Here is a 25,081-nt window from a genome sequence, read left to right on the forward strand (position 1 = left end):
ACTGCAGGTTGGTAAAGTTGTATATTGCACAGTAGCTACCAAAACGACAAATGATGAGCACCACCATAAAAGTTTTATTTAAGTAATAATATAGTATAGTATGCTGTTCAGAAAATTATTTCCTTTATGTGCATGTATTCTGGAGCAGATAGATGCATGTATCTGGAAGCTGGGATGATGATAGCACTTTCACTACCATTTCGTAGAACCTTGGAACCTGCTGTTTGGGTGGTTTATTTCCTGTTGTCGGGTCCTGCCTTGAAGGTATGGTGTGTGCCATAAAAGAAGAACTGCTGTGACAATAACAATGACACCATGAGAAGAGCACAAGCAGTTTCGGCTTTCACTTTTCTGTCAGCTGTCATTCAAGTGAGAATGAATGTCAATTAATATCATGAAATTTTAATAGATACAGCTTGTTTGCCAGAAAGTACTGTACGAGGTTTCTGAGTACTGTAATGAGGTGGTCAATATACTTTTCTTAAAGAAGAAACCCTCTACATCATCATTTCTTGGAAGACTGAGTTTTATGACAGATCTATTCAGCTTCCAGCACAGAAGAAGTTGCAGAAGGAAACAAAGTCTACATCAACAAAGACATACATGGTTATTCTGACTTGGCAATTTAAACAAAAGAGGACAGAATTATTGATTAATGGTGACCGGAAATTTACTTCTCTCATACACAAATTGCTGTTAGACATGAACAAGGAAAAAACTGACAGAAAAAAAGTCCCAAGACCAACTGAGGATTATATCATAAATCTTTTGGAGTCTAACCAGACAGTTACCCACTTAGCTACCAAGCCTTTGTAACTGATTACACACTTCATGTTTACAGACTGAAACAAAGCTCCCTAATGCAGTATAATGTGGCACCTACCCGCCATTGCTGGTGGCGGGGGGTGAATCCCCGACAATTCTTGCAATTCATGCTGACAAAACATTAGAAAAATCATTGTACAAACACAGTCCAAAGATCCTGAGACAAATCCAACAGGAAATACATCAAGTGACCGCAAAAGCCTTTAACAATTTTTTTACATATGCTGTGTTAAAACAGATCCCAACCCCCCCCCCCCCCTCTCTCTCTCTCTCTCTCTCTCTCTCTCTCTCTCTCTCTCTCTCCCCCCCCCCCCCCCCCCCATCTCATATGCCTTCCCTGATCTGACGGGACTGATGAGCTCACTGTTTGGCCCCCTACCTCTCCCCCCCCCCCCCCAAAAAAAAAAAACAACCAACCAACCATAAAACTCACCTTTGTAACTGTATGTACGTGGAGTCATTTTCTTCATCCCAGTCTACTTCTTTTTGTTCTAGTTTTGCGATTCTTCTTTGAAGGCACTGTAAAATGTAAGAAGAGAAATTTCATCAAAATTATGCATGCAATTGTACATAATCCAATCATCAATTTTCCAGCAAGCAAAAACTTAAAGTAAGTAAACTGCATGCAAATGGATGGTATTACATCTGTGTCAATACTAGGAGAATGAGGATAATCTTTCTTGATCTGAACACTATTGACTCAGAGTCTGTGGGTGAATTATGTGAAATTGGCAGAACAATGCTGCCAGCCAAACAAGAAATTGAGGATTTTGTGAAATTGGCAGAACAATCTGCTAGCCAAAACAAGAAATTGATGATACTACAAGAGCAAAGGAAAACGCAAAGTGAAACTCAACATCTAAGGATCAGAAATAAGGGAAGACTCCCTGTTTGTGTGTGTGTGTGTGTGTGTGTGTGTGTGTGTGTGTGTGTGTGTGTGCGCGCTGGGGAGGGAGGGCAGCATGCAAGTGCGAGAGCAAGCACATGCATACATGGGTGGGTGTTCAAGTGGTCATGGTCTTCAGTCCGAAGATTAGTTTCCTGCAGCTCTCCATGCTACTCTATCCCGTGCAAGCCTCTTAATCTCCGAATAACTACTGAAACCTACATCCTTTGGAATCTGTTTACTGTATTCATCTCTTGATCGCCCTCTATGATTTTTACCCTACACATTTCCCTCCAATAGGAATTTGGTGACCTCTTGAGGTCTCAAAATGTGTCCTATCAACTGAACTGAATTCATGGTCTCAGAAAGTAAGGACAGCTGAAAAGTGTTACAGAATGGGAGAGGGGTTGTAAACACCATCTCCTCAGCTTTCACTTACATCTTTGGATCTAATTATTGTAGCCACAAGCAGAGATACGAAGATAAATAAATCTAAGAAATGTGCACTGAATATTCAGCTTCTATAGTGTTTCAATGCCAAAAGAACAAGTGGATCATTACAAATACACTGCCTAACAAAAATGTGAAGCACCCAGAGGACATGGTCAAGTGTCAGTGTAACTTCATACATTTACACACCATCGGTGGATACATAAATGATTAGAGTCGCAGCTCTCTGTGACCACCAGAGTGCATTAGTTTCGTTCGTTTTTAGTGTCATTACCAGGTCTGGTAGGGTACATGGGTGTCCCACGAGGAATGGTCAATATTCAGGGGTAATAAATGAATGGTCATTCAAAGCTAAACTGTCTAGTAAATATGGGTTCTAAAGTGCACACTGAGAGAGCTTTGAGAATTTCTTCATCTTCAATAATGTGAAACAAACCTATTCTACAGCAAGCCGTTTGCTTTCCATATTTTGGGAGTAGTAGTAGTATGGACCAAAACAAGAAAGAAATGTGTAGTTAACATGGGCTCTAAAATGCATACCTTAAGAGCAATTAACAATTGTTTAGTAGAAGAGATGTGTTTGATGGAGCACAGATGAACAAGTGATCACTGATATTAAGGTATGTATTTTAGAGTCCATGTTTACTGTAGTTTTTTTCCATACTGCCACTTCTCAAAATGTGGAAAGCAAAGATCCTGCAGTACAAAAAAATTGTTTCATTCACAGTATTGAAGACGAAGTAGTGCTCATAGCTCTTAAGGTATGCATTCTAGAGCCCACGTTTATTACACTTTTTGCTTCAAATGATCGTTTCTGTCACATCCTTCAATATTGACCATTTCTTCTGGGATGTCATGTATAAGTGTGAAACGCAGAGAAAAGCTGAACTCTGAAGGACACAGAGATGCTTTGTACTCTTGTGTTGTCAGTATGTGTTAAGAGTTTAAAAGGGGTTTAATCACAGGGATCCCATTGGTCGACTGGTTGAATCTTGCAATGTCCAGATTTTGGCAGCATTTGGATGTGACAGTGTTGCCCTATTGGGCTGCATGGGAACATGCGGGCTGGCATACTCATCGTCAAGCTTCAAATTGACCATGTCTGACTACCACAAGGTAGGATCAACATAGTGTGCACAGAACCCTTCATAACCCCTTCACATCTGTGCCTGCCATCTGACAACGAGCAACTGACTCCCTGCAACAGGCTGTGCCATGCTGCACCATTGGTTGGAGACTGGCAGCAATGGGTCTAAGGACTTACCGTCCGATTTGTAGTAGGGTGCTGTTAACATCAGCACACAAACAGCTGCATTTACAGTGGTGTCATGACTGAGAAGCACGGACTACTGATGTATGGTGTAGCACTGTGTTAAGCGATGAATCACAATTCTGCTGTACACCCAATGATCATCATCATCATCATCAAGTACAGCGGCAACCTGGGCAGAGGGCCCAGTTCTTCCAACATTTAGGAGAGTCAAAGTGGTGTTACTGCTGCTATCATGCTATGGGGAGCCATGGGGTATGACTTCTGATCATGGACAGTAGTGTCTGTGGGAACCATGATGGCAAAACGGTTTGTCACAAACACTCTATGTCTTCACATTTTACTCCCATACAACAATATCGTGGTACCACTTTTCAAAATGACAGTGGTCATTCTCACATGGCACTTAGCTCTATGAACTGTTGCAAGATGTTGAGGTACTGCAATAGCTAGCAAAATTGTCAGATATTTCCCCAATGAAATATCTGTGGGCTCAAAATGGACATCAACTCTGTCCCAGTGGTAGTATCCAGCATGTCAAGGTCCATTTGCAACATTTTGTTGGCATGTTTGCCTCCAGAGAAGATACAACAGCTTTATGATACCCTTTCCAATTAAAACAGTGCACGCATCCAGGCCACAGGGGGCACAACGTCATACTGATAAGTGGCTTGTGAGTTCTCTAGGATGTTATTTCAGATAACTGTGTGCTCACTGACGTCCTATCTGTGGTACCATACGGAGGTCACATTGCCACACCAAAGTTGGCAACATGAATTGATACCAAAGATATCAGAGAGGTTTCACTAAATCTGTAGCAATGTATGGGAGGTGCTTCTGAAGACTATGCTTCCCGTCTCAGCACAGCAGCACCTTCACACTGAGGTCAATGTATTGTCCAGCTAGCAAGAGCTCTGCCCCAGTTCGAGACCTCAGTTACAACAGTCCACGTCATTGTACAGGACCAGTGAGTAGTTAAAATTTCAGATGAACTTGTAGTGTTGTTGATGCTGAACATTGTACATCAAGAGAACGGTGCATTAATTAGTGCATCAAATGCTTTGATTGTCCATAACAGTTGTAAATTATCCAGTACTCATGTGGCAAAAAAGGGTGTCAAAGTTACATAACTCTTTTATTCATTATCATATTAAAGTGAACTATATTTCATGAGTTTTATTTTAATGTGCCACCTCACTAAGCAATCAAAGAACCCACAGTTATGGGCAGACAATTGTAGTTTTGTCTCATCACAAAAAATGGCAATGATCAGTGTTTAACCAGCTCATATTCCACACCAACTGCCTGCCTGTTGCACACATCTTATTTTTTTTCTAAATTTTGTTCCTCTGTTTCTAGTCAGTTGTCTTATTGTGTGTCCTACTACATTTCAAGATCTCCGAGCCATAACAGGGAATGAATGTAACTGAACTTGCACAGTTCCAGGTAGGTAGAAAACCTGTGGTCACTGTCAGCCAACTGACATCACTAAACAAACAAGCAGCATGGTCACCAGTAACTGCTACAAAATTCTGTCCTTATTTTTTTGTCCACCGTTGGCCCCAAAGTGTACTGCCTCTGTGTGAAACTCTGTGCTGGAACTACTCCCAACAAAATCACATATGACAAGCTCGTGAAATTGTTAAATGAATATTTTGACAGTCAAATCCATGGAGCTGCTGCATGGTTCAAATTTTTTCACCTGAAGCAGCAGCCTGCTCAGAAGTCAAATAGTGGAAAGTGGTCTCATCAGACACTTTAAGTTTAAAGATTTATGCGGAATTAACTATAATGAAGTAATGTTACATAGTTGCGTTACTCCAACTGTACCTGATGCATGCATTCATGTTGCAATTCTTAAACTGCCTGACCCTGATTGAAAAACTGTACTGTCTATTGTGGAATTTCAAACAAATGTGGACTCAATATAGATTGATTTTGAGGCTCCTTGTGTTTCAGTTTTTCATAGTGCTCCAGACAATCAGTCTCATATACAGAATAGTGCTCTGGCAAACAGTAAGAACAACAAGAGTAAAACCTTCAGTGCTGTAGCCCACAATGTGGGTTAAAAAACTCTGGCAGATTACTGTATCCTCAGTGTTTTTCGAAGCACAATCAGAAAGACTGTCCATGTCATAATGCTCGTTGCTTTGAATGTGGACATGAAGGACCCATTCTAACTGTGTGTTTACAGGCAAGTAAGGCAAGGGAAATGGCTGCTGCCATGTGAGTGTATGGTGGCCACAGCCATGCTGTCAATAGGTGTATACAGTACAGGTTGTGCCACTCACACAGACACAAGCTGAACCAAGTACTTCCACACTGCAGAATTCTTCCAATGCTATATGCAATCAGGCGAACAAACCTTTTTTTTTTCATTTAAAGATGAAACAACAGATAATAAAGTTACAGATGGACACCGGTACTTCTATTTCCCCGATAAATAATGACACTTATGCCAGAATTGGTAGCTCGCCACTACAGCAGCCTACTTATGTTTTGCCTGCCTAAAACTGACAAGAAATTCCTGTCCTTGGCATGTGTAGTTTGCCAGCAACTTTTCAGAGAGTGACTAAATGTGTTTCTTTTCATGCACTCATTTCTAGAAACAGTGCAAACATACTCAGTTTGTTCAATTTGTGGATTCAGTACAATGTGTTATAAATCAGTGTTGGTGTGTCCAACACTAACGTTTCTGACTCGTGTAGCATCTACAAGGAACTATCTGAATCAGCTATAGCGTGGAGCAAAAGACGTTGAAGCACACATCACTGTGAAGGAAAATGCAGAGCCATGATTTTTTTCACGTACGACCTGTCCCCATGCAATACGTGAGCAAGTTGATCAGGAATTGCAAAGATGGCAAGACAATGGGATTATCCAACCAGTTTCTGCAAGCCAATGAGCATCAGACTGTCATTCTGAAAAAGCCATCAGGTGTTTTACATCTGTGTTCTGCCTTTAAGGCGACAGTAAACCCACAAACTGTAGTGGATTCTTTTCCTCTTCCTTATCTGAAAAAAGTGATGGACAGACTGGGATAGGGCAGACACTTTTCAAACATAGATTTGCGAGAGGCTTATGTACAGTTACCGATGACGAACAGTCCAAGTGATACTTCGTGATAAACACTCACTTAGGTTTGTTCTAATTTCAAAGATTGATGTTTGAAAGTGCTTCAACTCCTGCAAATTGTCAATGGTTCCTGGAACAGTCAATAGTCAAAGCCACTGTCTGTGGAGAAGTCCGCGGCGTTCTTCTACATCTGAACCTTCAACCTGCAGATGAGATATTCCACCTTGCATTAAATTGGGGGTGAAAAGGAGCAGAAGTCACGTGGTGAATGCCTTGATGGACGTGGAAATCATGGAAGGCCTGAGACACAAACTGCAGATTGTTATCCATCTCAGGCACATAAGGCAATCCATCCCTAGAAGAAATGTTAGAGAGGGCCTGAATCATAGCGGAGAGCACGTCACCTGCTGTGCAGCCTGATGGGTAGCAGACTGAGAGCATGCCAAAACATGATGTACAATCCCACCATTGATGCCGGGCCAAAACACATGCCAAATGGCCAATAACTTGGTATGCAAAGAGCGCCCAATGTACCTGATGTGGGAGCTGAAGCACATCCCTCTGCAGAGCCGCCGGGATCACAACCTTAGCCAACAGGCCCTCTGTAGCTAAGAGAACAGCTTCATCAAACACTGAAAGGGAGTGACGTAGGCAAAACAGTTCTGCAAAGGATCAAAAGCCCTGTCCTGAGGCATGTCTAGCCAACCATGCTGAATGAGGTGAACAACATGCACAAAATTGGATCGACAGTGATGGCAGTTGCGATATGCGAGCCCGTATTAGGAAACCCTTCCACTTTATGTTGCACCTCAACACCAAAGTGAAAACAAAGGAGTTCATCCTGATCAAAAGGAGGATCCTGCCCCACCAGAAGCCAGGACAGCATACTGGCATCATCATGTTGCACAGAAGACTGAAAATGTATTTCATTGTTGTAGCAAGACAGAAACAACAACCACCGCTGAGGACGATGTGCTGCTTTGTCAGGCAGTGAAGCAGAAGGATTAAACAATCAAACCAAGGGCTTGCAGTCAGTACTAAGGTTAAACTTAAACAAACTCAGGCCCATACAAGAGCACATGGAACTTTTCAGGGCTTAGCAAGTGATTCATTTTCAACTTGGGAGTAGAGTTGAGCATAAGCTTTCAGGCATTCGGAACTGTCCTGCCTCATGTCCATACTAAGAGGTGTCCATAGCCACAACCAGATTATGGCCAGGATAGAAAGTAGCCAAACAAGAAGCAGAATGTAATTTAGATTTCAAAAGCCCTCACAGGCCAGCATCCACTGAAATGGAATGTTCTTGTAGAGCAACTTACAGAACAAGTGGGCCAATATGACTATACCAAGCATAAATTTGTGGTAGTAAGCAATGTCACTTAAACATGCTTGGAGTTCTTTGACATTTGTAGGGTGAGGCAGAGCTGTGGCTGCAATGACATGATGATGTAATGGTTTAACACTATCTCAGGAAACCTCAAACCCCAAATACACAATAGACGACTGAAAAAAGTATGACTTGGCCAAACCGTATTTCAACACTGTTGCATCTATGACCATGAACAAGGTGTGTAAAATATGAAAATGCTCTTCCATGGACGCACCCAACACTACAATGTCATCGAGATAGTTGATGCAGCCTGGAACGGAAAAATCAATTGTTCTTAAAAACGCTGAAGAGCCCTCATCCACTGGAACCTGTAAACAGACTTAAGATAAATAAATATTGAAGAAAAATTGGTCCCCGGCAAAGTAGCCAATAAATCATCTGGATGAGGCAAAGGGTAGGTGTCAATGATAGACTGAGCATTAACCGAAACTTTAAAAGTTGTCGCAGAGATGAAGCTGATCATTCAGTTTTTTAGCAAACATGATGGAGATTGACCATTCACTCAATGCAATAGGCTGTACACTCCCCAATGATGTCGGCTTGTCCAATTCTGACTTCACTTCATCAATAGGGCTACCATGGGGAAAGTGTGTGCCATACATTTCAGAGTAATGTGAGCTGCAAAATTAATGGCACAACCTGACTCATACGAAAAAAGAGATGGGAACTCAGAACACAGAAAATCTAACTAATGGCAAAGGATCTGGTCGGACAAGAGGTGCACCAAATCCACAATGGAAAAAGCAAATGCATTGAAAACATCCAGACTAAACAAATTTGTGGTGCCATCAGCTGATACCAAAAAAGTCAACGAATAAACATTTGTATGTTCTTGGGAAAATATTTTGAAATGTCTGTCTGTTTTCCCCACGTAGTAGCTAGGACAAGTGGGGCATGATACTTTATACACTCCATCGCAGTTGAACTTTTGGTTTTCTGTTATTATGTTGTAGACCAGTGAATGTCCAAATTTATTATTAGTGGAGAATGCAACTGTCGGTTTTTTTTTTTTTTTTTAAGAGGTTAACAATTTTGTGATACAGGACATGGGTGTGAGGTGATGTCAAATATTTTCTCTTCTTTATTAAAATGGCAATTTGTTGTCTTATTTTTATGTATTTGTGTGTCTAAATTATCAGTTGCTTTGGTCGTGTAGCCATTTTTATGGCAATATTTTTTATTGCATCCAATTCTGTCCTAAGACTGTTTCCTTCTAAGTCAAGTAAGCACCCACTGTTCAGCAAAGCACTAGGTCTAAAATAGGAAATAGGGTGCAGCAGAAAAGAACACAAACTCCATCCGAAAGCCATTAAAACACAATAAGAAAGGGATGGGAGAGCAAGCAGAAGCAGGTCAAGGAAGTAGGGCAAGGGGTCCCCAGGTTCAGCATGCAGCAGGAGAAGCCTCAATCCCAACCATCAACCAACCGACACTGCCCACAAGGTAGCTTAAAACTTTATATTTGGAAATAAAAAACACATTCACAAAACACGGGGAGTAAATTAAAGGGAGGAGAGGCAAAAATGCTGACAAGACGGCTGCTAGGCACATTCCAACTGGTAATCCCACCCGACGACGGATATCATGAGGTCGACGCCCCTCATAACCAAAGAGTGAGATACATTGGACAATTATGGAATTCTCAAATGGTGACTGCATACGAGAGTATGAGTTGGTAGAATCAGAACTGAAGATATAATATCCCTGCTTCGGCAAGGAGACTGTCTACAAGACTAGCCCAGATGGCTCCAGTGGCCATATGAACTCCATGATGATGGACTGGATCTAACAATTTCAAAGCCAAAGATGCCACTAAGGCACAAATCTGGCATCACAGTCTGGTCAGAATAAGACCATGGCCTGGTAAATATGGAGAAGAATGGCATAGTTCACATCTCAAAAGGTATGGGCAGGGAAGCAGAGAGTGTTAAGTTTCTGTATGCAATTAGTCTTCAACTGATGACAATGATGCAGTCAAGTCAGCTTTTTATTAAACAGGAGGCCCAAGAAATTGGACTGTGCAACTTCCAAGGACTGGTTACCTAAGTAAGTTCTGGGTCAAGATGGACTGTGGTAGGACAACATAAATGCATGACACATTTTTGTAAGAGAGAACAGGAAGCCTTGGAAATGGCCCAAACAGAGGCTCATAAAATGGCACCTTGGAATCTGTGTTCAGCTGGAGCTACTGACTGGTAGCTGTACCAAATGTAAAAGTCATTGGCATACAGCACAGGGGTGAGCAGTGATCCAATAGAGGGCACTATCCCACTGATGATGATGATGATGATGATGATGATGCGGTAGAGTGGAATGCTCGGGACAGAGCCCTGTGGGACACCATTCTCTTGGGCCCATGGAGAGCTAGTGAAGCACCAGCTCCAACACAGAGCAACTGGTAGGGTAAAAACTGATGAATAAAAATTCATAGGGAGCCTCAAAACCCCAGTCATGGAGGGTAGGTACAATGTGATGATGCCACACACTGTCATACACTTTATGTAGGTCAGAAATACTGCAATGATGCGTTGGCATTTAGAAAAAGCCTGTTTGATTGCTGTTACCAGCTGGACCAGATGGTCAGCTATGGATTGTCCCTCCCGGAAACCACACTAATATGGGGACAAAAGGCCCCGAGACTGAAGAACATCCTTTCAAGCAGTTTACAGAACACATTGGTGAGGCTAACCAATTGGTAGCTGCACAGAGGCATTGGATTTTTGCCTGGTTTAAGGATTGGGATGACAATACTACCTTGCCATGTTGGATTATCTGATTATAAATTGGATATGGGCCTGGGGCAGTATCTTGAGATGAGGCAAAAGCTTGAAGCAGTTCCCAGTAAATGAAAGGTTTATTATAAGATTTGGCTTGGCTGGCAGGGGGAGGAGGGGGGGGGGGGAGGATGAACATGAAACATTGAAACATACGAGGACTTTTTCAACTTGTTGTTTCTGCAGTACAAAAATAGCCAGATAAAAAGAGGACATCAATACTGTGGCAAAGTGGGTCGCCAGGTGTTCAGCAGCAACTGACCCTTTGCTAGAAAGACCCCATTCAAACCTGGAAAAGTTGTTGATTAGAAGATCATGGACTGCATTGAAGTTTCAATTCCTATCTGAAGAGACAGCCAGGTCAGAATGGCCATTTTTTCGTAAAATTTAATGTTTCATGTGCGAAACATCCACCCTGACGCCAACTACTCCAATCAAGGGCTCTACCCAAGGACACTGCCTAGCCACAGCAAAGGCCATCTGGCACAAAGGCTGCTGCTGGGAGTCCTCATGCTTCACAAAGATGGGCATCTACTCATTGGTGTGAGTGAGGAGCTAGCAGCTTAGGCATCAGCAGTTAGGGGGCTCAACCACATGGGCACATAACTACCCCACCATGTCGAATTGGCTACCGTGTTGGCTATGAAGTGTCAATAATAGCCAACACAGGAGCTGTGCACAGCAGGTCTTTAACACTGCATGCAGTAGGTGCTATTTAAGGTTGGTTGATTGGTTGATTTATTTGGGGAATGGGACCAAGCAGCGAGGTCTTCCATCTAATCGGGAATGATGGGGAGGTTTGCTGAGCCCTTTCAAAGGAACCATCCCAGCAATTGCCTGAAGCAATTTAGGGAAATCACAGAAAACCTAAATCAGGATGGCCGGACATGGGTTTGAACTATCATCCTCCCAAATGTAAGCTATTTAAGGTGTTCTTCCACAGTCGGTCCACACTACAGAAAAATTTGGGAAACGAAGGTCAAACCCAAAAGAGGAACACAGACTACTCCAGCCAAAAGGTGGTATTTGAAAGAATGTTACAAGAAAGGAAAACAGAACCTAGGGAATAGCTGGGCTGACATCAAAGGCTGCCACCATGACACAGAGAGCAAGAGAAGGAAGGCACTACAGAGATAAGAGATTGCAGCACAGAAAAGCAAGTAGATGCTGCAATAGCTTGAGGCCAAACACATATATTCACGAGAGAGTCACGAGCACTGAGGGGGGCTGCAGATGTAATGGCGTGTGTAATGGCACAGTTTTTTTTCTTTTTTAGTGTCAAAATATTGGTTGGTTGGTTGTTTTGGTGAAGGAGACCAGACAGCGTGGTCATCGGTCTCATTGGATTAGGGAAGAATGGGAAGGATGTCGGCCGTGCCCTTTCGGAGGAACCATCCCGGCATTTGCCTGGAGTGATTTAGGGAAATCACGGAAAACCTAAATCAGGATGGCCGGACGCGGGATTGAACCGTCGTCCTCCCAAATGCGAGTCCAGTGTCTAACCACTGCGCCACCTCGCTCGGTATCAAAATATTAGCAACAATTCAACAAACTGATTTTTTTTTTTCTGTGAATGTTACACTGGCCAGAACAGAACAAGTTGTTTCATAGTGTAAAGACAGCGAAGAAGTGTTGGTGACAATAACAGTATATGTATATATACAGTCTGCACTATGTCAAGGTTGTACCATTCAAACTTGGACTATGGGGGCTATTTACTGTATAAATAACTTTGTGGATGGTGAAAGCGGCTTCTGAAAGAAAAAAGTGACCAGTGTATATGGAACAACAACTGCGATGATGTTTTAATCATTACTGTGGTAGAACAACTATTGAATGGAATCCAGTTCTCACATTGAATCCAGTAAGTCAGTGAGTGGTAAACTTCGAATCATCAACAATTAATAAAATTCTGATAATCCATAATGAACTTCTTAAATGGGTCAACACATTTCTTGAACTTGTGAGCGTATTTGGTGTTTTGCTACAAGACCTACTCCACTACCAAGGAAAGCTGACTTGAACTGCTATCTATAATTCCTTTTATTCCAGCCGAGACCCTTCAAGACTGATTAGTTCCAGAATGGGAGAGGAATAAATTCTACAGAATGAAGGATGCTTCTGAAGACAGATGAACAGAGGAGCACATCCATTGTTAACATCGGAAAGTGGACACCATTACAGCTGCATAAAACAACTCAGACAAGTGCCCTGTGAGCCAGTGGTTGGTAGTTTAAATTATGTAAATGATTTAGAGTTGCAATTCTCTGCAACAGGTAGAACTTCCACCTGTGTGAATTAGTGTTATTTAATTTTAGTGGCATTACCAGACCTTGTAGGGATACAGGGTCATGAACAGCCCAAGATGGTGAATAATCACTGTGAAGGAAATGGAGGTGCTGTGTACTCTGGTGAGACAGCACTATCAGTATCTGACAGAGTTTGGAAGCAGCCTCACTGTGGGTCTCCGATCAGCTGGTTGAATACTGCGGTTACCAGATTTGTGGGGCATTTGGTTGTGATGAGTGGTCCAATGTTGAACTGCATGGGAATGTTGGGCAGGCATACTCATCATCAAGACTCCAGTCATAAGTGAACAACACAAGGGAGTATCACCATATTTTGCATAAAGCACACTAACTCCTTCATGTACGCACCTGAAATCCGAGAACAAGCAATGGACTTCCTGCAAGTGTGTAGTCATTCCACACCATTGGTTAGAGACTAGCAGTAGACAAAGTAGGGAATCACCACCCCATGCACAGGCTGTCATCAACACCACACCATGATAGTTGTCTGGAAGTGGTGCTGTGACTAGGAAGCCTGAACTGCTCATGAATGGTGTTGCAATGTATTCAGCAATGAATCATGGTTCTGCACTACCCCAGATGACCCTTGTTGGTGAGTACAGTGGAGACTTGGGAGAGGTATCAACCTTCTAAGGTTTTGGAGAGAGAACAGAATTACTTCTGGTGTCACAATGTGGGGGATCATGGGTGTAACTTCAGGTGATGGCTGGTAATTATTGAAGGATCTCAGATGGCATAACAGTAATCACAGATATCCTGTTTACTCATATGTCATGTCTTGTGCAACAGTATCATGGTGCAATTTTTCAATAGGGCAATGACTGTCCTAGGACAATTTCCACACATGGCACATGTCTCTATGAAATGTCTACGTGTTGTTCGAGGTTCTGCCATGACCAGCAAGATCCCCAGAACTGTTCCCACTAGAACATGTGTGGGACCAGCTTGGACATACACGCCATCCCAGCACCAGTATTCGGGATATCCTGGAGAAGTTACGACAGTTGTGGGTCATGTTGCCTCAGGAAATTTCATGGTCCACTTGGATATACAGGGTTATTGTAAATAATGGACCCATTTTCGAAAATTCCTACATATTTAAGTACAAATCCAAAACAAACAAGTTTTATACCAATGAAAAGAGGATGTTTCAAAGCTTTTGGCGGGTGGGCAGTGATGGTTTCAGATGCAGCTTGTAGAGTTCGTGTGGCAATAGGGCCATGTTCCGTTTCACTGTCAGTTGTGAGTGAGATGGTGACTGTGAAGCACAAGGTTTTCTGTATTCTTCAGTTCGTGAAAAGTGAGTTGCAAATTGTAGTGCAACGGGCATTTTGGACCAAATTCAGTATTCAACCAAAGACTCGCAAAAGCATTAGCCATTGGTTTAAGCAATTTAAACAGACTGGGAGTGTGTGCACTGGAAAAAGCACAGGCCGACCGTGTGTGTCAGAGGATGATGTCCAACGGATTCATGAAGTTTTGTGTGGAGTTGCAGTATGTCTACCAACAGAACCAGTTGAGAACTTGGAAAACCAGCTGCATGGAAAGTTCTGAGACAGTGTTTCCTGTACAAGTCCTACCGATTACAACTTGTGTAGGCTCTCAACCCCAATGACGTCTTATATTTTGTGATTATGTGCCAGCAAAGATGGGAGGACAATGCATTTCCACAGCATGTAATTTTTAGTGATAAAGCGATATTCCACCTTGGAAGAAAAGTAAACAGACACAATGTTCACATATGGGGTTTGGAAAATCCACATTCACTACTGCAACTTGAAAGAGACTCACCGAAGATCAATGTGTTCGATGCTGTATCCCATACAAAGGTTAATGAACCATTTTTCTTTGCTGAAAGAACCATAAAGGGAGTCATGTACCTGGACATGTCGGAACAATGGTTGTTTCCTCAAGTTATGGAAGATTCTCAGGGTGGAGCTCTGCCCCATTGGCACTGTGATGTATGAGGCTTTTTGAATGACTACCTTCCTCAATGCTGGATCTGTTTCAGGGGCTTGAGGACCTGGCTCTGCACTTCTGGCCATCAAGCTCTCCTGACCTCACACCCTGCAGCTATTTCTTATGGGGTTATGTGAAGGAAGCTGTTTACGTCCTGCCTCTACCAAGCACTCTGAATGATCTGCGGAACCTGACCACTGCTGCCGTGTACTCAGTAACAGCAGATACACTTTCGCGTGTGTGGGATGCATTTGGCTACCATTTTGATGTTAGGCGTGCAGCCAACAGTGGCCACACTGAAGATTTATCACATTTCTAATTATTAAATAATTATTAAAAATGAATTAATTACAAATTATTAAATTTATTAAATTGATATCAAACATTACCAAAAAGACTTTGAAACTTCCTCTTTTCATTGGTACAAAGCTTGTTCATTTTGCATTTGTACTTGAATAATTATAAAGTTTTGAAAATGGGTCCATCATTTACAATAACCCTATACGTTGACTTCACTGTAGTCTTAATGAAAAGGTCACTTTGTCAGCAAACTAACCACTACTGTAATGCTAGTATAGCACTACAACTGGAATGCTTTTAACTTCAGTAGAATAAAATAGTCGTTGGTAGAAGTGCAGTAACCTTTCACTTGATTAGCGAGATGCCAGACTTTCTGAAGTTTGAAAATTGCTTTAGGGCATTGTTGCCACTCTTTTCTGTCTGGACATGTTGGATTTCATGGTGACGCTGCCTGATTTAATTTTCATATAACGTCCCAATCTGTGAAGGGACTTGGTTTGTTGTTATTATGGGCTCTCCAAAACTTGTAGCTTATGTAGAACTCTGTATGGCGAGGGGCGACACAAGGCACCCATCAGCAGGTGGTGGTGGTGGTGGTGGTGGTGGTGGTGGTGGTGGTTAGTGTTTAACATCCCGTCGACAACGAGGTCATTAGAGACGGAGCGCAAGCTCGGGTTAGGGAAGGATTGGGAAGGAAATCGGCCGTGCCCTTTCAAAGGAACCATCCCGGCATTTGCCTGAAACGATTTAGGGAAATCACGGAAAACCTAAATCTGGATGGCCGGACATCAGCAGGTCTGTTAAGGTGCTGCAGAAAGGGGGGCGGGGACGGGTTAGCTCGTAAATAAAAGTGTGGGTGGGATAGGTTGCCAAAGCAGCCCTGGGACAGCCGTGAAAGACCGCTCAAGCGGCCATAATGTATCATGTGCTGAGGCTGCAGACTGCAATCTCCCTAGAGAATATATATATTCGAACTACGAAACTGAGAAAGTTTTTAATGGCATGAAACCAAAACCTTAACATGATCTGCAATAAAACACAATATCTTAGTGGACCGTGTGACTGGATCTTGCCTTAAATGTTATTAAATATTGTAGCATTGAAACACAGTCATAAAGGCAGGAAACCATTACAACATGTAAGACACACATATTTGCAATGAGTTTCATGTCTTATAGCCACCAGTCAACTCGTTAAAAATGCCACCTTTTTCTGCTGTGTTGAAATTGTTTTAGGGCAATATAATGATAAATTCTTTGAGCATAAAAGTCAAGATTTGTGTCACCTGAAGGGCTTATCATGCATGTTGTTATAAATGATAAAAAGTAAAACCTTTTTGCTAGAATAGACATGCAACTTTTTCTTTAACACCACCTTCCACTCTCCCCATACACACAAAAGTTAGCACTATGTGAGTTTTAAAATTTAAGATAAGAAATAGAAAAGCTAATGATAAGAGAGGACTAAAGCAACTGTAAGTGGCTGATTGATCATGAAACCAAAATATATGACCAGCTACACAGAAACGCATTGAAAGTGCAAGCAAGTAGAACTGTGATGTTTGAATAGCGGTACTTCCCATTGCTTTCTGGAACCGTTCACATGTGGGCAGCTTATCAGACAAGGCTTTAAAAATATTCTATATGATGGGGAGAGAGGGGGGCAGGGTATCGGTATTATTACTGTTAAAACTGTTTTACTGCTTCTTTTTTTTCTTATAGTATTTATAAAATTACTTACATGCAGCATTTTGCTCAATTTCTTTGCGGCTCTCTCTTGAAAATGTGGTTCTTCTTTAACTGTCTTTACTTCTTCAATCGGCTTTTCTAGATTGCTACTCTCCGGTGAATCTGTTTCAAGTTTTATTTTTTTCCTTGGTGGATCTTTCTTACCTCTCAGTTTCAGTTCATCGACAACTTCTTTGATATACACATAAAGATTCTTAGGATCCTTGTCTATCAGTTCCATTCTTGTTTGCAGAAGCTTCTTGAAGGTTTCGGACGATGTATAAGCAGCATTACACGCATGATAATATTTCTTGACTTTTGCGTCAATTATTTTGCACATGTCTGCTGACTTATCATATTTCAAACATTTCATGATGAACTGAAAATCAGATAAACAAAGAACATATACTCGCAGCCATAGTAACATAACAACCTTCTATACAAAAATAAAAAAGAAACAGTGGCAAAGAAATTATAATTTTGGCATAAGATCTATAATTATAGATCTGTACATGTTATTCACATCATCACCAAATTTCTCCAATAATCTTTTTTATAGTATTTTCTTGCAGTATGCAAAATGTGACCCTCAGTTTTTATGATTCCTCTCAGCTAAGGATTTTGCACACAGTTCTTTCATTAAGAAGATACTGGGAAAAATGGTACTTCTGTTATCACTTCACAGAGTGAATCTTCAGCAAACACAGGAAAATATAAGCTTACATCTACTTCTGCATCCACAGCTTACAAGATACTGAGCACTAAAATACAGACCTGATTCATGTGCTTCCTGAATTGTGTGTACAGAATGTGAGCTACAATTAATATTTTCCCCAGATTCAAGCAGATTGTTATAGAATTTGTGTTTCTTTATCAATGAAAATCAATGTATTTCAGCTTTGAATATGTTCCAGTATCAGCTGTTGAGGATACTGGTATGCATGTAGACTTTGCCAGCATACACTGTTGATGAAAAGCACACTAGTCCTGCTTAGCAGCAGTGTTGGAAAACTGCAGCATTTAGACAACTTCCATACACATCATCTTCACAAGAAGACACTCATTGAAACACTGCAGTTTTTCAAGATTGTCACCCGACTGGCAACTCGAGAACTTTTCAACATGTTAAGAATACTGAGCTATAATTTTATACACGAATCATTTCAGCATTCTCATAAAAATGAGCCACATGCATGCATTATGCATCAGCTGGGATCTGGGATTGTTTGCTTTGGAAGACATTCCTTATTAATGAAATTTGAAAAAGTGGCCAATTATAAAGAGCACACCATGCGAAACATCACTGAAATTAAGATCTACAGTTTTTTTGTAGTGACTGCTTATCCTACCCATCTATGTGACATTAAGTACAGGATGAGTAAGAAGTGTGACAGCAACAAAACTGATTACACTCAGTTTGTGTGTGTCCAACACATGGGACACTTCATCTCTGAGGTTGACAAGCACTGGGATTTTCACAATAAACTGTATCATGGATCTACTGTGATTACTTGGATTTGAGGCAAACTGCTGTTTCCACAGTCAGTTGCTGTAAGCAATAAGGTGTTTATGGTAGAGATTACTGAAGGCTGTCTTGGCTTGTAATAGTGAACAGAGAAGACAAAGCAATACCAGACCAAACAACAACACTTATTGAGCATACATAGCAACCACAACCAGCACCCCATTAAAGGGCAAAAAAGCCACAACTCCACATGTGTACCTCAGCTCATCACCAGGCCAGGGTTTAGGGCTACAGTCTAGATCAAGGCCAGCAGCAGTCAAGGCAGTTCTTATCTGCTGCTCATAGGTTGGCAATGTGTCAGTTTTGTGTAGCCAATTGGATGATTCTTTGACATAACCAATGAGAGGCAAGAACAGAGGCAATGTATTTCTAGTGCCAAAATTGAAACCATTGTCCTGTATGCTGTGTTTTGATGTATTAGTGAGTTTGGAGAGAAATATTTTGTGATTATGGCAGCAAATTCTATAAGTGTAAGGTCGTTGGTTAACGTCTCATGGGTAAATTGCAGAGACACAAAAATGTATCAAATGTGGTGGTGAAATTATTACACAACCGATCTATGCAAATACACTGAGTAAGTAGATGATAAATGGTTTTTAATCAAATCATGTTTGAAAGCAGCTGGATCTATATATCAATAAACACTGATCCACCTACCTTCTCCCACAATTTAATTAAAAACATTGATCCATCTACCTTTTCTCATGATTTAGTTGAAAACATTGATCCAGCTACCTCCTTCCATGATTTAATCAAGAAACATTAATCCACTTAGTGTGCTTACGCAGATTGTTTGTGTAGCAACACAGAGCAGAGAAATATTTCACTGCTTTTTGTAATATATCATGGGTTGTGAAGCTGTCCTTGGTCTGCAGATACTAGCACAGTTTCAACAGCTGCGGCTGAAACAACAAGCACTTACATTTATAATCCTCATTTGCAGCAATGTTTCACCGTGTCTTCCAAATGTATTACTTCAAAATACATCCTCTGCCTGCTGCTCTCTCATTGGCTGTGTAACAAAAACAGCTGACACACCTTTTCAATCATATCTCATGGTAAGCCCTGACAACATTCCTGCACCAAACTCGTAAGTACACCGCTGACTCTGTTCTAGACTTTTAGCAGAGATTAGCATGAGTGTAGGAACACTGTCATTAGATGCTCAAACAATGCAAAATGGTCAACTCAACCAATGGGGGACTTTGGATATTATTTAAAATGACATAAGGGGATGTGCTCTGCTTTACAAAAGGGTACTATTCAGGCAGGAGGTCAATGTTTCAAATGTGGAGGATATTTATGTGGGATGTGAATGACACACTAAGAAGTCTGTTATTGTCTCTGATAGATGAATAACACAGTAACCCATTGTCCAATCATGTGCATACGTTTGTTGACTTGCAGCTCCATTGCAGATGACCAATAGTTTTGGTAAGACAATGCTGTCCTATTGCTTACAACCTGTGTCAGAATGGTTTGAGAAACACTCAACAGACATGCAGATTCTTATTAGGTCAGCTGGCTTCAATTTCACTGAGTATATCTAATTGTAAGAAATCGTTGTGCAGGGTGTGCTTGCCATGGGCAGAACTCCAGTCAATTTCCACAAGTTGTGGGCAGCACATGACAAATTATGTTTTAAGATGGTTTCTGACACTGTCGAGCCTCATGTAGTCAGTGTTGCAATCCTTTGCAAACAACACCAGGGCAAAAGTGGATCATACTACTTTGTACTTCAATCTAATTCCATTTCTCATGAGTCTGTAAATAATTAATATATAGTGAGTTGATAAAAAAAATCATGGGATAGTGATATAAACATACACAAGGTATAAAAGGGCAACTGGCAGAGCAGTTATTTGTACTCAGTTGATTCGTATGAAAAGGTTTCCAATATGATTATGGCCACACGACTGAATTAACAGACTTTCACACAGAATGGTAGTTGGAGCTAGATGCATGGGACATTCCATTTTGGAAATCATTAGGGAATTCAATATTCTGATATTCACAACGACAAGTGTGTGCTGAGAGCAACAATTTTCAGGTATTACCTCTTGCCATAGACAATGTAGTGGCCTACAGCCTTCACTTAATGACCAAAAGCAGTGGCATGTTTGCGCAGAGTTGTCAGTGCTAACTGACAAGCAACGGTGTATGAAATTACTATAAAAATCAATGTGGGATGCACAACAAACATATCTGTTATGACAGTGTGGCAAAATATGGGGTAATGGGCTATGGCAGCAGACACCTGATATGAGTACTTAGCTAACAGCAGGATATCACCTGAAACGCCTTTCCTGAGCTTATGACCATATTGGTTCGACCCTAAATGACTGGAAAACGATGGCCTGGTCAAATGAGTCCCAATTTCATTAGGTACGAGCTGATGGAAGAGCTCGAGTGCGACACAGACCCCACAAAACTGTGGATCCAAGTTGTCAACTAGGCACTGCAAGCTGGTGATGGCTCCATAATGGTATGGGCTGTGTTTACATGGAATGGATAAGGCCATCTGGTCTAAATGAATCAATCGCTGGGTGGAAATGCTTATGTTCGGCTAATTGGAGACCATTTACAGCCATTCATGGACTTCATTTCCCAAATGAGTGATACAATTTGTATGGATGACAATGCACCACATCACCAGATGACAAACCCAGATTACCCAACATGAATCCCATCGAACATTTACAGGATCCAATCAAGAGTCAGTTCATGCACAAAATCTTGCACCGGCAACACTTTCACAATTATGAACAGCTATGGTGGAGCATGGCTCAATATTTCTGCAGAGAACTTCCAACTACTTGTTGAGTCCATGTCAAATTGAGTTGCTGCACTACGCCTGGCAAAAGGAGGTCTACATGATATTAGAAGGGATCCCATGGCTTTCATCATTTCAGAATATAATGTCACATATGGACAAAAACATCCTTTGCAATAATACTTATATACAAGCAAAAAACGTGTGTTAGAGGCAATAATCAACATTTAGGGTGTGAAAATAATTTAAGATAGAATGACCATATACACTGATAAACCAAAATACTGTGACCACCTGTTTAATAGTGTGCTAGTTCACCCTCAGAATACAATAAGCAGCCATCCCACACAGTATGGATTCGATAACACCTCAGTAAGTTTCCAGAGATATGTGGCACAAGATTATGCACACATCACACAGTTGCTATATATTGCAGCCCACTGGTTTGTGGGCATGCGACTGGCTCCCGATATTATCCCAGATGTGTTCCATCAGGTTCAGGTCAAGTGAATTTGATGGCCAAGATATTAACACGAGTTCACTATCATGCTCCTAAAAACTACTGAAGCACAGTTTCGGCCTTGTGATGCAGGCAGTTATCCTGCTGAAAGATTCCACTGCCACCAGGTAATATATCAAATGTGATGGATACATGTGGTCTGCAATAATGTAACTGCAGTACACAGCTGTCATACTACCTTCAATTAGTAGCCTACCACAGGTTCCACAGAAGTGCCGATGAATGTCCCCCATAGTACAATAATGACCTCACTGGCCTGTGTTCGTGCAGTGGTGCATGCTTGGAGCAACCATTCTGCTGGATGACACAGTATCCGGGCTCAGGCACTGACCCAGTGGTTTTTATCTGTCCGGACTACAAGTTTCCATCGATGCAAAGCCCAGTCTCTATGATCCCACACTCATTGCAATTTACAATACAATGTCACTGGGCCAACAAAAGAACATATAGGAGTCTCCTGCTGTGCATCTCCAGTTCAACAATGTGCACTGAACTGTGTGTTTCAAAACACTTCTGCCTGCACTAGCACTGTACTCTGACATTGGATCTGTCACAGACTGCTGCCTATCCTCCAACCTTCATGTTCTGTGATGAAGCATGGACATCCAGCACCTTGCTACCTAATTGTGGTTTCACTATCTTTCTATCATTTTCTATAGCTGCTCACAACATCAGCACACAAACAGCGAACCAGAATCACCATTGATAAAATTCTCATTTCCTAGTGCTGGTCCACAGCAATCCATTCTTTGTCACAATCATCACTAGAATCGATCCCCATTTGTCTGTGTTCTGCTTATGTACTTTCCTTAGTGCAGTAAGCAATGGTCATAATGTTTTGGCTTGTCAGTGTAAATCAAGTAATAGGGGACACAAACAGCAACTGAGAATAACAATACGAAATTTGAAAACAGACTCATGTAGAGGAGGAAGCTCAAAAGAGCATTATTTGATCCACTCAGCCTTGGTATCTTGCCAAATCAAATTAATTAGAGAGATTAAAAAGGTTGGAAGAGCAGATGCCCAACTATGATGAATCTATAATGTTCATAGTGAGAAGGTCTGCAGATTTTTTGAATGATTTCATGATGCCTTCAATTGCCATTTCTTTAGTTGATATATGAATGTACAATTTCAGTCTTACGCCATTTTAAAATATCTAAAAAGGAAGCATTTAAACTTGATGACTTCTGTGGTGTTCAATATCTTCACTCTGAAGTATTGATACTGCAGGACTTTACCCTGTGTCTTGTAGGGCAGTGATTCTATGATCTTCATAGAGATACGGTCTGCAATTGTGATGAACTTTTTGAATGATTTGTGCAGCATTCTGCTGCCATTCTCTTTATTTGGTGTACAAATGTAAAATTTCGGCCTTAGGCTATTTTCAAGTATCTAGACTTGTTTACATAGCACACGGTCAGTCTCAAAATACTTTTAAACAAAAGAAAGAGTTCTGCTGAAGATTTTTCTAATATCGCTAAGGCCATTGCATACTGTGAAACCATACGTCATTATTCACTTCAGCAGTGTATGAGGGCACTTGTACATAGAGTTTGAGCTCTGCAGTTGCTGAGCATTGTCTGAATACAGGACATAGGACGGAGTCCCATAATGCTATGGCCCTTTCTATGGCCATGCTGCCAAACCCACATAAAAGAAAATTTAACTAAATGAGATACAAAATGTACACAAAGCAAGGAATAGTTCCCAGTGACGGGCATATTAGTTGACAGCAAGAGGGCTAAAATCTACAACAGAGCCAGCAGCAGTCACAGCAGTGTTTCGCTACTGCTCATAAGCTGGTCCCACATCAGTTTCACATAGAAAATGTGATGATACTTTCACATAATCAATGAAAGGTAATAAAATGAATTTCTAGTGCCAAACTAGAAACCACCATCTTCTTTGCTGTCATGATAAATATTTGACTATCCTCCCCCCCCCCCCCCCCCCGAATATATCACAAATTGTGAGGTGATGACTGGGGGTGGACCCAATAGCACAGCTTCAATTGTAAATTATTGTGAGCAAAACAAGCAGTAATTACATTTATAATATTCGTTGTCACAAATGCTTGACTTTTTTTTCAGAGTATGTCATGAATTCAGACGTGGTTAGGTTGAAGCGTGATAATTTGGTTGCAAGTTGTGAAGCCAATAAATGTGAAAGCTAAAAAAGCTGGTTGTGGCGACAAGCTGATCTGTAGCTTAGCATGAGTTTTAGGTTACGTTGGAATGTGACAGTTTGGTTGCAATGTGGTGAAACCAACAAATGTGAAAGCTAAAATATCTCGTTGCAGTGACAGACTGATCTGTAGCTCAGCCCGAGGCTATGTTAGGTTGGAATGTCAAACAATGGAAAATTCAGGATGGAATGTAACAATATTATGAGAAGGAGAGTTGCTACTCACCATATAGCGGATATGCAATGTTACTTGTAATCCGTCTTTATCGCAAAATATTTAGGCCTATTCACATGACCGGTTTCAGTTCCTCTAGAACCATCTTCAGATCTGCAAATTTTGGTTACAGGAGTAGCCCCTCCACACTCAGCAACATGCAGCAGCATGTGAAGGTTGCTGTGTGTGGACGGGTTACTCCTGTAACCGAAATTTGAGATCTGAAGATGGTTCTAGAGGAACCAAATCCGGTCATGTGAATAAATATTAAGACGGACAGTAAGTAACACTGCATAAAAAAGTGATTGCAGTATCCCTGCAGACATTATGTCTGTTTTTGCAAAATTTAGCGGATATGCTGAGTTGCAGATAGGCACAACAAAAAGACCCTCATAATGAAAGCTTTCGGCCATTAACAACTTCACACACACACACACACACACACACACACACACACACACACACAACTGCAGTCAGGCAACTGCAACCACATTGCGAACAGCAGCACCAGTACATGATGGGAGTGGCGACTGGGTGGGGGTAAAAAGAAGACTGGGGCGAGGAGGGATAGTATGTTGGGGTGGCGATCAGTGAAGTGCAGCAGGTTAGACAGAAGGCAGAGGAGAGGTGGAGAGGGAGGAAGTAGTGGAAAAGGAGAGAAATAAGAAGACAGAGTGTGGCGGTGGAATGACAGCTGTGTAGTGCTGGAATGGGAAAAGGGAAGGGGCTGGATGGATGAGGACAGTGACTAACTGTCCTTGTTCCCATACCAGCACTACACAGCCAGCATTCCACCACCACACCCAGTCTTTTTATTTCTCTCTTTTCCACCACTCCCCCCCCCCCAAATCCCCACCTCTACTCTGCCTAACCTGCTGCACTTCATTGTCTGCCACC

General features: G+C 41.5%; 1 protein-coding gene across 2 annotated transcripts in view; it reads right to left on the minus strand.

The window, feature by feature from the left end:
• Positions 1-25,081, minus strand: part of LOC124619894 (death domain-associated protein 6-like) — a 150,318-nt gene that overhangs the window by 115,410 nt on the left and 9,827 nt on the right. For both annotated transcript variants that reach the window (XM_047146525.1, XM_047146524.1), the window contains exons 2-3: positions 16,979-17,344; positions 1,259-1,344 (exon numbers count right to left, since the gene is read on the minus strand). In XM_047146525.1, the coding sequence (XP_047002481.1) occupies positions 1,259-1,344; positions 16,979-17,344 (452 nt within the window). The remainder of the gene's footprint in view (positions 1-1,258; positions 1,345-16,978; positions 17,345-25,081) is intronic.

This window comes from Schistocerca americana, chromosome 6, assembly GCF_021461395.2.
Source record: "Schistocerca americana isolate TAMUIC-IGC-003095 chromosome 6, iqSchAmer2.1, whole genome shotgun sequence".
Classification (NCBI taxonomy): domain Eukaryota; kingdom Metazoa; phylum Arthropoda; class Insecta; order Orthoptera; family Acrididae; genus Schistocerca; species Schistocerca americana.